The sequence below is a fragment of the Chelonoidis abingdonii genome, chromosome 21, assembly GCF_003597395.2.
Source record: "Chelonoidis abingdonii isolate Lonesome George chromosome 21, CheloAbing_2.0, whole genome shotgun sequence".
In the NCBI taxonomy this organism is placed as follows: Eukaryota; Metazoa; Chordata; order Testudines; family Testudinidae; genus Chelonoidis; species Chelonoidis abingdonii.
This window is the reverse complement of record NC_133789.1, coordinates 10,021,582-10,033,617: the sequence shown is the minus strand read 5'-3', so window position 1 is coordinate 10,033,617 and position 12,036 is coordinate 10,021,582. Positions and strand designations below refer to the sequence as shown.

At 44.4% G+C, this 12,036-nt stretch overlaps 1 protein-coding gene across 3 annotated transcripts in view; it reads left to right on the top strand.

The window, feature by feature from the left end:
* The window catches only part of TLK2 (tousled like kinase 2), a 54,994-nt gene that overhangs the window by 27,382 nt on the left and 15,576 nt on the right, over positions 1-12,036 (top strand). For all 3 annotated transcript variants that reach the window (XM_032805471.2, XM_032805474.2, XM_032805473.2), the window contains 3 exons: positions 258-394; positions 2,644-2,796; positions 9,955-10,021. In XM_032805471.2, the coding sequence (XP_032661362.1) occupies positions 258-394; positions 2,644-2,796; positions 9,955-10,021 (357 nt within the window). The remainder of the gene's footprint in view (positions 1-257; positions 395-2,643; positions 2,797-9,954; positions 10,022-12,036) is intronic.

The following is a 12,036-nucleotide window of genomic DNA, read 5'->3' as shown; positions in this document are numbered from 1 at the left end:
CAGCACTGATTAGTCTTAATTGGACATGACCTCCTGTCTGTGAAAGTGAGCGATTTGTAACTAGGTGGAGCTGAATGTTGTGTGAACAGGTTCTGTGCAAGCATCACTAACTGAGCTTTGCCAGTTCATCTTTATCCTTGTTGATGGCAATATTAAGAGTTGGCTAAGAATAGAGTATTTAAATACTGCATAACTTTCAGCTCAAAATTGATCATTGGTGGCTGCTGATCCAACATTTCGGTCTTGTCTTCCCTCAGTCAAAACAGGAAAAGATGGCATGCAGAGATAAGAGCATGCAGGATCGACTGAGACTGGGTCACTTCACTACAGTCCGGCATGGGGCCTCATTCACTGAGCAGTGGACAGATGGCTACGCTTTTCAGAACCTCATCAAGTAAGAGTAGAAGCATCCTTGTCTTTCTCATGAGGCACAAAAGAAAATCCATCTCTTGTGCCTCTCATCCAAAGCACTTTTGACTAATATGTGAGCTATATGTGGTGCTCTGTACCACCCTTTAAATTGAAACTGAGCTACTATTTGACAATGCACAAACAATAGACAACATTTTTAGGCCAGACAGCAAAGAATAGAGTTTTTACTGGAAGGAGTCAGAATCTAATTACCAGAGTTGGTGTGGCCAGGACACTGGGCTAATGCTGCCTCTTACAAAAAAGGCCACAGTCACGGCCTCTGTCTTACACCCATTTGAAATACAGAAAACATAAAGATTGAATGAGTTAAAGAGACACAACTTAAATTATATAGTGCTAATTATTACCTGTGCCTTCAGTTAGAAGTGAAACTTGATTAAAACTTACTTTTAACTCTCTTTGCAACTCTCATATCTTGGAACATCCATGAAGTTAGTCTCACTTCTGGTTCTTTCTTCAGCACTGTTTTGGTTGCAAGCACTACAGGGGAATTGTGTATGCGTTCTTTAACAAATAGTGGAGACTTTCTCTTGGACTCAGGTTTTGTTTAAAAACTTCTTTTTTTTCACACAAACACCTAAGTTTTAGGCCAAAACTGAATTGCTCTGAATTGCTCCTTTTAAGCCTATCTTAACTGATGGTATATATTTGACAGCAGTGCACATCTGTAGTGAAAACAGATTTGTTTTATAAAATAAATTCTTTGAGAGCAGCTAAACCTGTAGAAGATCTAATGGCAGTAGAGTTCACACCTGTTTCCTCTTGGGGAGAGAGAGCCTCCCATATTCTCCTGTCCCAGATTGACAGCTACCTGGCCATGGCGATCTTATCTCCTTCCCTCCTCTGAAGCATCAGAGAAGGGAAGAAGGCAAAACCATTCTCAGTGCACCTGGCCAACTGTGCAATGCTGGGGCAGGGGGAATAGGACTGAGGAGGAGAGCAGGAATCCTATCCTGATTCTGACTTCAGTCTGCTTACATCTTGGATATTTAGATGGATTTTCACAACTGCATGCGTTATGGTTGGTCGCAACAGGCTGTGTGTATTATTTTAAAGAAGTTTTCTAAAAGAGAAAATCCGCAATACTTAACTTTTTTTCTGGCAACAATGTCCAGAGAGAGAAAGGACCTGCATAACCCAGGAAATGGAAATGACAAAACCCTTTTACACAACTCATCAACAGAAGTACCCTGTAAATGCCTGCCTGCCCAGGCCATTAAGTGAGACTTGCATGCAAATAAATCTCACATAAAGTAGTGTTTTATTTACAAGCATGCAAAGACAAGAGCATGCACAATCCCCTGAGACTGAGTCACTTCTTTCTAGTCCGACATGGGAACCCATTTCATCAAGCAGTGCACAGATGGTCGGGACTTTAGAGTCTCCTTTAAGGGAAGAAGTCCTTCTTTGCTTTTGCTGCAAGAGACGTGAAACTAGAGGTGCTTTTGAAAGTTTTACCTGCAATCTCTAACTCCCATTTTGTGACTTAACTGCCAGAGTGTAATTGAAAGCTGATGGAACTTCATCTCCCAAGTCATTTTGGTTCTTTTCAAAATTTTACCCCGTGTTTTAAATTAAAATGACAAGCAGTTTTAATAATAGCTTTCTTCTGCAAGAATATGGCCCATCATTGATGGGAGTGAAAAAAGATTGAGTTGCTTTAAGAAGTTGCCTTTAAGAGCTAGGGATCACATGACCATAACCTTGCAGTAGAGGATTCACTTAGCAGGCTGTGCTGGACTTCAGTGTTAGTCTAGAATAGATCTTTTTAGAGACCTGTGAAGAGTGAGTGGCTTAAGTGAGTGACAAAGCCAACCATAAATCATGGTTCATTCCTGGGTTTTCTTTAAGATGGTCTCAACTCTTCACTAGTAAAGAGATCATCACTTGCATGAATATTATGATGATTTGGGCACAGGATTTAATCTGTTGGAGGGTTTCTCATATTTCAGCGAATGAAGACTCCTTTGCTCTATAAATTGTGACTAACCTTTATCAAGCTGAAGGATTTGACACCTCCCTCCCACAGTTGGCATGTCTTTCCATACTTTGTGTTAAAACACTTTGATTTACTCATCCTAGGAGTAAGTGATTTGAAAATCATTTTGCTAATCGGGGGGCGGGAAATGTAATTAGTCATCTGTTTCCATTACTTGTATTTTTATAGTCTGTCTGCCCCTTTCTTGGCCCACCCCACTCCCTCTCCCCAAGGCAACAGGAGAGGATAAATTCCCAACGGGAGGAGATAGAAAGACAACGAAAGATGTTAGCGAAACGGAAGCCACCTGCCATGGGACAGACCCCTCCAGCAAGCAACGAGCAGAAACAGCGAAAGAACAAGACCAATGGAGCAGAAAACGAAACGTATGTGACATGGCTTTGTATTGGGACATTCCAGAGCAGCAATGTTTTTATAGGATATAGATATCTTCTGGGAAATGGAATACTGCACTCACTTCTAAGCTTTACTGTTTATCTCATAGACATTCCTTGTATTAAAAAAATAATAATAATAATTATAGAGTAAATCTAGTATTCAGGAACTTGTGGCTGCAGCCCTAAATATTTTCCATTGGCATGAAATAGGGATCAATGTTGCTCATAGCAAGTTTGGAGAGTAGAATTTTCTTTTTTCATGTGCAAGCAGTATTTTTTTAAGCATTGCAGCTGCATCTGTATCTAGCCGCAGACTTGAGAGAATAAATGGTGCAAATATTTTGTTCTTTGCTGAAATTTTCCAATCAGATTTATCAAATACTCTCTCCAGATTCCAACACAACTGGGCATGTCACACCTCCCAGTAAAGAAATGGTATATGGGTTAGGAGTATTTATCCCATTGGGATTTCTTTTGAGGATTTCCAAATAAATCATCAGATGTATTGGGGAAAGATTCTCCACTTAAAGCAGTCCAGTCCTTTCTATCTCCAAAGCACTTACCAACATCAGCTAATTCCACTGGTGGGGAGGGGAAAGATCATGCTCTCTTCTCCAGTTACTGAATCTTTTCTCTTGTGCCCAAGATGTTTTCAATGAATTTATTGCTCTCCAAACGTGCCATCTTGACCCTTCTGGAGACTGAAGCTATTTTTCTCCAGAACAATTTAGCATGGATAGTGGTGAGTCCAGGCTTCCCTGCCTCCCCAGTAGGTGTTGGTCCTTCTTCCAAGCCAGGATTGTCTCCGAGGATGCTGGGGGTGGAGTTCAGTCTCCAAGCCCATTTCCTCTTTGTCTCTTCTGCTGACGCTACCAAGGCGGTCAATTACCAAGTGTGTTGGATCTCTTGTGTTAAGGAAACCTACCCACTAGGAAGTAAACTAATGGCTTATCTACACCAGCGTTTAGTATGCCGCAAGCTGGGGTATGAATCCACTGTGCACTAGCCCTCCACACGCTAACTGTCCATGTGCACCTTGCTGACGTGCATTAACAGTTACTTAGTGTTCTGTGATCTAGTCCTTGAAACAGAACTAGTTAAAGTGTATTAACTGTTAAATCATGTCAGCAGGGTCCACATGGACAGTTAGTTTGCTGCAGGCTAGTTTGGGGTAGCTTGCCACAATCTAAACGTTTGGGTAGACGAGCACTCAGTTCAGTTGACTATCTGGGGCTTCCATGAAGCACTTGGCCACCATTAACCAAGACAGCATACATACTGCTGACCTAATGGTGAAAGGCTCCATCCCCTGTAGCCCAAGCTTCTGAGCCAGCTGTTCCATCTCCCTGCCACTACTCCCAGACTTCTCTTCATTCCTGCCATGTTTCTATCTCCCCTCTTCTTCTTTGGAGTTCCTTTCATCTCGTGCTCTTCTATTCCTTTCCTCTCTTTACTCATTCAGTCCTTCTCCTTGGTTCCTAGAAAGGTCCATTCCGCACTCAGGGTCCCATGTAAATGTCCCCTAAATACAGTAAACCAGGATCATCATTTTGAATGGCTTTCTATATTTCATGTTGCTAAAACTGCTGTGTGGGGATTGCATGACTTGGTGGAGCTGATGAGAGCCCAGGGCCCTTCGGCCTTTTCAGTTTCTATTTCAGAGTGTGCCCATGTAACAAAAGCTGCCACTGCTTTTTGGCACTCAAGATAAAGATGTCAAAGAACTAAATGAGCCATGGAGAGAAGTCTCCTCACTTACACGAATGGTACTTCCTGTTTCATGGTTGATGCGTGTTGTCCGGTTGAATTATAGTGGAACGTGTCACCTGTGCTTTGGGCAAATAGAGGGCTTCCGTAGCAAAGATAAATCCGAAACCATTAACTTTGGCTTATGTCACACATGTCAGTTGCTATATACTTTCCAGTAACACCAGTATGTATCAGCACACACACTGGGGTCTGGAAGTGCAGACTGAATGCCTGTACATGATTATTTTAAAATCTTGAAGAATAAAGACTTTTCACAGCTTGCAACTGTAAACTTGAGGGGACAAGAGAATGTTCATGGCTCTTTCCCACTTCATCTAGAATAAGGGTAGGCAGCCTGTGGCACGCATGCCAAACATGGCACGCGAGCTGATTTTGAGTGGCACGCAACTGCCAGCTGCGGTTCCAGCCCCCCCGCCGACCGCTTTCCCCTGCAGGGGCAGGAGGCAGAAGCTTGGGTCTGCGGCAGCTAAGCTTCCCCCTACCCCGCTTCTTCCAGGGTGGTGCTTTTCTGCCCCACCCCCTCTTCTTCCCTGCGGAATCAGCTGCTGTCCTTAGCAAGTGAGCGAGGGAAAAGCGGCAGCGTGCACACAGCTCCGTAGAGGAGACAGAGCGAGGTAGGGACGGAGCCTTGGGAAAGGGGGTGGAGCAGGGCATATCCCTTCCAGCCCCCTGCCCTGAGCGGCTCAAGGCAGGGGGCTGGGAGCAGCCTCAGCCTTCTGCCCTGCACCTCCCACACACCCAAGCCTTCTGCCCTGAACCCCCAACCCCAACACACCCCCAGTCTTCTGCCCTGCACCTCCCACACACACTCAGGATTCTTCCCTGTATCCCCACAGCCCCATCCTTTGCCCTGACCCCACCCCCCCCACACACACACTGACACCCCCCCCAGTCTGAAGTCCAACCACAGCCCCTACTCAGCCTGCTGCCGGCCTAGGTGAACAGAACCCCAGACTGGCAGCAAGCTGAGCAGGCCAGCGGCGTAAGAATCAGCATTTTAATTTCATTTTAAATGACGCTTCTTAAACATTTTGAAAACCTTGTTTACTTTACATACAATAGTTTAGTTATATAATATAGACTTATAGAAAGAGACCTTCTAAAAACGTTAGAATGTATTACCAGCATGCGAAACCTTACATTAGAGTGAATAAATGAAGACTCGGCACAGCACTTCTGAAAGGTTGCTGACCCCTGCTCTAGAAGATTTGCCACTTAGAATGTATGGCTAGTAAGACCAGGCCTGATGCTTGGAAGGGGCAAGAATTTTAATCAGGTGTGTTTTGTGCCTGATGCAGAATCTTAGGCTATGTCTACACTACTGCGGTAGTCAACCTACGCTACGCAACTCCAGCTACGTAAATAATGTAGCTGGAGTCGACATACCTTAGGTCGAGTTACCATGGGATCTACACTGCGGGGGGTCATGGGAGAAAATCTGTTGACTTACCTTTCTCTTCTCCTTGGAGGTAGAGTACAAGGGTTGACTGGAGAGCTATCTGCAGTCGATTTCGCGGGTCTTTACTAGACCCGCTAAATCAACTATCGGTGGATGGATCTCAGAGCATGGATCCCTGCTGTAGTGTAGACCTGCACTTAATGTTCTTGGCTCTCTGAACTAAGAGGTGAAAACATTATCTAAAAGTTATGTATGTCCAGATATATCTGCTGTTTGTCAGCCTCGTGAATAGCACCGATATTCTTCAAATTTAGGGTGACTTTTTAGTGGTTAGCACAGTTGCTGGAGAAATCTTGTTAAGTTGGCTGGCACCAGGCACATTTGGTCAGGATGGAGTTCATTAGCCTCCGAAAACTTTGCTTTTGAATGGGCAGAGCAATTGGTATAATCAGGATAAGCTGGATTTTTACTAATTCGTTATATTGTAACCTTTGGTTCTAATGGAAACAAACCCTGATATTAACCAACATTGAAGCTCTCGCTGCAGTGTATGGAGTTGGAGGCAGTTCAGGGCTGAAGTTAATATTCCACTAACCTTTCCCCTGGGGTTTAGGCATTGCAGTCTGTAAGAGATACGTAAGCTTCCCCCACTGTTCTCATAAACTTTGCTGCAGTGGGGCCATCAGAATTTGTAATGTTGTTTTATCAGTATGTGTCAGCATAGTATGAACGTATGTTTGATTTTAAAAGCAGTTGCCTGGTAGCTAATTATATTATGGGTATATGTCGGCAGTGGCCAAGCTTACTGACCGTCTGAGCCACGTGCAATAATCCTAAGAAGTTTGAGAGCTGGGTGCACCTGCAAGGGCTCAGTGCTTCTGCCCTGTGGCAGAGTGGTGGGGCTAGGGGCTTCAGTCCCACAGGAGCCACTTGCCAGGGCTTGGAGCTTCAGCAAGAGCAGGGCTGAAAACCTGAGCCTCGTCAGGTGCCTCCCACTGGGCTGAAGCTCCTAGACACCACTCCACCCCCCGCTGGGCAGAAGCCCCTAGCCCCACCGTCCTGCCGGAGGGCAAAAACTCCGAGCTCTTCCCCCTCCACCCATCTGATAAGTGGAGAATGGGGTAGGAGACTATGCGAGCTGCATTTTGGGCACCCCGGTTGTATTTAGGCTGGGGGCGGGGGGGCACTTTTGCTCTACACAATAAGTGTGTAATATTTTCATACTTTCTAACTCAAAATGTTTACTTGTAGGTGATTCTTTTAGTTTGTATTTAAATTTCTCCACCGTTGAAATAGTATTTTGATAGAGTTGTGCACATCATCTCCTCTTAAAGTAGCGTTGTCAATCGTGTAAAATTCCCTTCACATGCTTTTCAACCTCAAAATACTTCGCAAAAATAAATCCTCGCTATTGCAGCAAGTTATTAATCTTACTGTATTTCCTTGGGCTTCCCCAGACATGCAATTTCTGGCTGACAGTGTAGCTCTGTAGGCTGAAAGTTCGGGGTTTTCCCTGCAAACCATTTCAAAGATCATGGTGGATTCTACATCACTGGCAACTTTTAAATTGTGATGGGATGTTTCTCTAAAAGATCTGCTCTAAGAATTACTTTGGGAAGGTTCTCTGGCCTTTGTGAGACAAATGGTCTCAGTGATCTCTTCTGGCCTTGGAATAAATAAGATTTTCCTTCAATCATCAGTAATAATCATTGAGTGTTTCCCAAATCCCTTCTCTGAAAAAATAGCCATTTTCAGTGCTTTAAAAAGGCCACCCTAGTGCATTGTAAATGTCATCCAGATTCAGCGGGAGTTGGGCCCTAAATCCTTTGGGATCCTTAAAATTCCCGCCCTAATCATGTGGAACTCAGTCTGGGGGTTTTGAGCACAGATGTACCATCTTGGTTAGGGTGTCTTAAAAGGGAAGAGAGGTCCTCCTGTGATAGGAGCGTTGAGCCAAGATTTACCCAAGAGTAGTTATGAAATTCAGTCACTGCCTGAAAATAGGCATCTATAATGTAAACAGGGACAAGACTGTAATTTAAGGCAGGAAGCTGAATTTGTAGGGGTTTTTGTGGTCCGGTGTGTTCGTAGCATAGCTCGGGCTGTCACAGAGCCCTCAGCTACAATGGAAGTCGTGTATTTCAAGTGTGTTTATATTAAATAGGACAGTGTTTATTTTCCAGCCTCCTTGGCTTTTTTAAAATACTAGAAGTGAGCATGTAGCTATTTCTGGACATACTAATCCAATGATGGCCATTCTATTGCTTGTCTAAAATGGATAGATTTTCACTTTCACCCTGTCTGTGTGTGTCTCTTACACACAACCCACATTTTGGTTTATTCAGTTATTCAGGTACACCAAATCCTACAATAGCAACCAGTTGTCAAAGCTTGCTGAAAACAGTGTTCAATCTGGGAAGGCTTCTTTAAAGCCAAGTCAGTTTGAGATTACAGAACAGTCTGGATTAATTGGATCTGATTTAAATGCAGGTCAGCTTGTTTCTTGAGAGCTTGTGTTGTAATCTGTTCTCCAAGGAAGAACTACCAATATGCCACGCGACTTTTTGTTCTGAGTCCCTGTGTAAACATTGATGGTATTGGTTGTATTTGTTTTTAGTACAGATAGATTGTTAATTTGGAATGTAGTGATCTTTTGCAGTAAGGGGGATTTACAAGGAGAACTTACATCCTGAATATTGGACTAAATGCTTGTTCAGACAACGGTAAAGCAGGCAAATTCCAATTATACTTGCTGTTCAACTGTAGCTGAATTATAGCTACCACTAAGAGACATCCATTTGAGGAGCAAGTATATTAACTAGGACATTGAGTAATCCTGGCTCTTATGTTTTAAGGGCTAGCCATTGTTGTAGGAAATGTTTGTGGAGGAGGGCAGGTTGGGATTTATAAGGTCCTTCTAGGCTGCTACACACCATCCTGCAATTGCCTTGCCTGTCCCGCTGCTATGTCAGGCAGTCTCTAGCATGCCAGGAGGGGTACAGGAACAGAAGAAGCTAGAGATGGGCAAGATGTGGCAGAGAGCCCAGAGCTGTTCTGCACAGAGATGTCTGTTTAGCAGCATGAAGCTCAGAGAGTGGAGCTGCCTTCTAACATTCAGCGTGGTACTGAGTTGCTAGGGAAGTGAGAAGCATAACATTGTGGAGCTGAGGAGTGGCTAGAAGTTGGGAGAGAGTTGAGGCTTCTGTCGGGGAATAAGAGGAGGAGAGAATTAAAGCTATGTATTCCTGCCCCCCTCACCCGTCATATCAATCTTGTGGGTCTAACATTGACAACTACAAGTGGTAGTGTGCTTTCTACACAACAGTCAGTGGGATTCTGAAGAGTTTGAAAGTCACGTAATATAGCATCCCAGAGGTAGTTCTCTGTAGATTTGTAATGAGATCTGATTCAATAGGTTTTTAAAAAAATAAATAAAAATGCAAAACAGTTAAATTTCAGAAATAAAACAAATCTGAACATTCAAAAAGTGAAGGTTTCTGACGCAATGTTCAATATTTACAGAATCTCCTCTTGGTTTTCTTTGTTAGGAGTAAACCTTAGTAAATTAAATATGTACCGTGAAATAGATGTCAGACATGCACAGTGCTCTGTTACAGCATGTCAAGACTTGAGCACTATCTTCAGTACGAGAGAGACTGCAGAATGTGCTATACAAATTTCAAACAATCTGTCAGTTGCTGAAGGATACAACATGCGATGCTCCTTCCTATTGCTGACCAGATTATTAAATGGGTGTGTGTGGCATGGTACGCTGAAAAAAGTCCATCTACTGGACAGGAATTGCACTAGAATGGAACTTTATTTACCAGTGCCATGGTAAGTTGGCTGCATTGAAGCTTATTCTCTCTCCCTCGGGCAGTCCTGTTTAAACCAGCCTGGCTTCTTGAAACTGTAACCAAGACTGTGCTTACAAATGTGTTGGATATGTGTGTGACGCTGTTCTTTTGTGTACACAGGTTAACGTTAGCTGAATATCATGAACAGGAGGAAATCTTCAAACTCCGATTAGGTCATCTTAAAAAGGTAAAGAACTCATTACTGAAATAGCTGTAAGAGGCACTGGGCCAGCTACATATGAACAGTAGTGGTAGCTATCTTTGTGTAAGAGTTATTGGCCCGAATGCAAAAAAGGAGACAGGCACATAAATCCCAGTTTTGGCTCCACAGCGAAGCACAAAACTCTTGCTGAACCCTGTAGACTCCTAAATTCACTACATTTTCAGAGTAAAATTTCCCAGGTGCCTGTGTTCTTGCCTCTGGGCACATATACTGCTGTCTCCCTCTAGGCCTGAGGTCCCCAGCGTATGTGGGGTGCCCCCCTACGGGGGTGTGGAGGAAAATCCAGGAGGGCGCAGTGGGCCTGAGACAGTCCCCACAGGGGAGGGAGGGAGCGCCACCCAGTCCCTCCCCACCCCCAGCCTTGGAGCAGCTCTGCTCTTGGGCCATGCTGGCCATGGCCCCATTCCAAGACGCACCCCCAACTGCGGCTCCAGTCTCGGCTCCCTTACCCCTGGCTGTGTCGTCCCCGTCCGCAGAGCCGCGGCCCCGCTCCTGGCCCAGGAAAGGCACAGATCAGGGGTAAGTGGGATGTGACCCTCAAAAGTTTGGGGACTGCTGCTCTAGGCGTCTGAATGTGCATATCCCACCTTATCCCTAGTGTGATAGGCGCTCAGCCACCAAAGTGGCATGCTGAACCCAATCTACTGGGCAGACTCAGAGTCCACCTTCCGGATCAGGTCCCATTCAGAATCTACCAGGAGGAGGAGGTGGTGGTTCCCACCTTACAACTTTTAGCCCAGTGTTGAAAGCACTTCCTGGGACACGGAAGATGCAGGTTGAATTTCCCCATTTCTGCTGGGAATGGGGAGAGGGTTTGATGAGGACATCCACCTTATCTGCATCCCAGGCAAGTGCTCCTCCTCTGGCTTCTTGCAAAACTGCACAAGTCCCAGACTCCAAAGAGTGAATATCTAGCAGAGGTAGGTGCCCCTCTGCAGCCTGGATTTAGATGCCCATCTCCCTGAGAGGAGCAAGGCGTAGGCTACACCCCTCTTCCTGGCATCTCCTCTTGGCTAGTTCAGGCAGCTCCCTGCCTGGCATGCTGGCTTTTGTGAATCCCATTCTGAGGGGTCTGTCTCTCTTGCCATTCGCTGCGTAGGGAACCTAGGTGCTTAATTCAGGCTTTGTGAATCACACTGATTTTTCCTGGCACCTAAAAGTTGGCATCATGAGGTTCAGCAGCACACCACCTAACTCCTTGTGTGTATCCAGGCCACTGTAACTTGTCTGACAGAGACGCGTTCTTACTGTATTTCCCAGGGCAATAGTGTCAAGGAGAGAGGTGTTCATAGCTTCCTACTAAGGCTGTATGTTTGTCATAGCTATAACCTCCATGATCTGTAGGGTTTTTAAATGAGACCCTTATATGTCACCCCAGCCAGCCCACTACAGAGCACTGCATATGTCCAGCATAGGGGGCAGGGAATATGTATGGGCTAGCCAGCTTACTGGAGCCCAGTGGAGAAAAGTGTGGATTTTTTTAAAAGCTCTTTAAACCATTGTCTAATTTATAATAGAAATATGTCTTTTTCTCATGACAAAGCCTATGAATTAAAATATTGGGTGCCATGACTTCTTTAACTAAAGTTACGATATTTATACCCCTACTATTCCCCGCCACCAAGTGTGACTCTATATTTTTGCCACAACAAGCAATCGGTCTCCTGTGTAGCACTCTAGACAAATCTATTCAGCACTCTTTGATAACTCAGAATAATAATACTCCAGTTATAAAATCATACATTTTTCCTTCTCGTTGGCATCAGAGCTCTCTCTGCAAACAAACTTATTTATAGGTAATTGTTTGCTTCCTTATTAACTCGTTAGTCACTAGAGTCTTTTATTAGAGCAGCTCAGAAAACTTTGACCGGTACAACTTCAGCAAAAGCTAGAAAGGATATTTTCTCAATCATCTTTTCAGTTTCCTGACCCGGTCAGATTGCCTTAACACTAAAATAGGGATGGGGTGGAGTTACTTG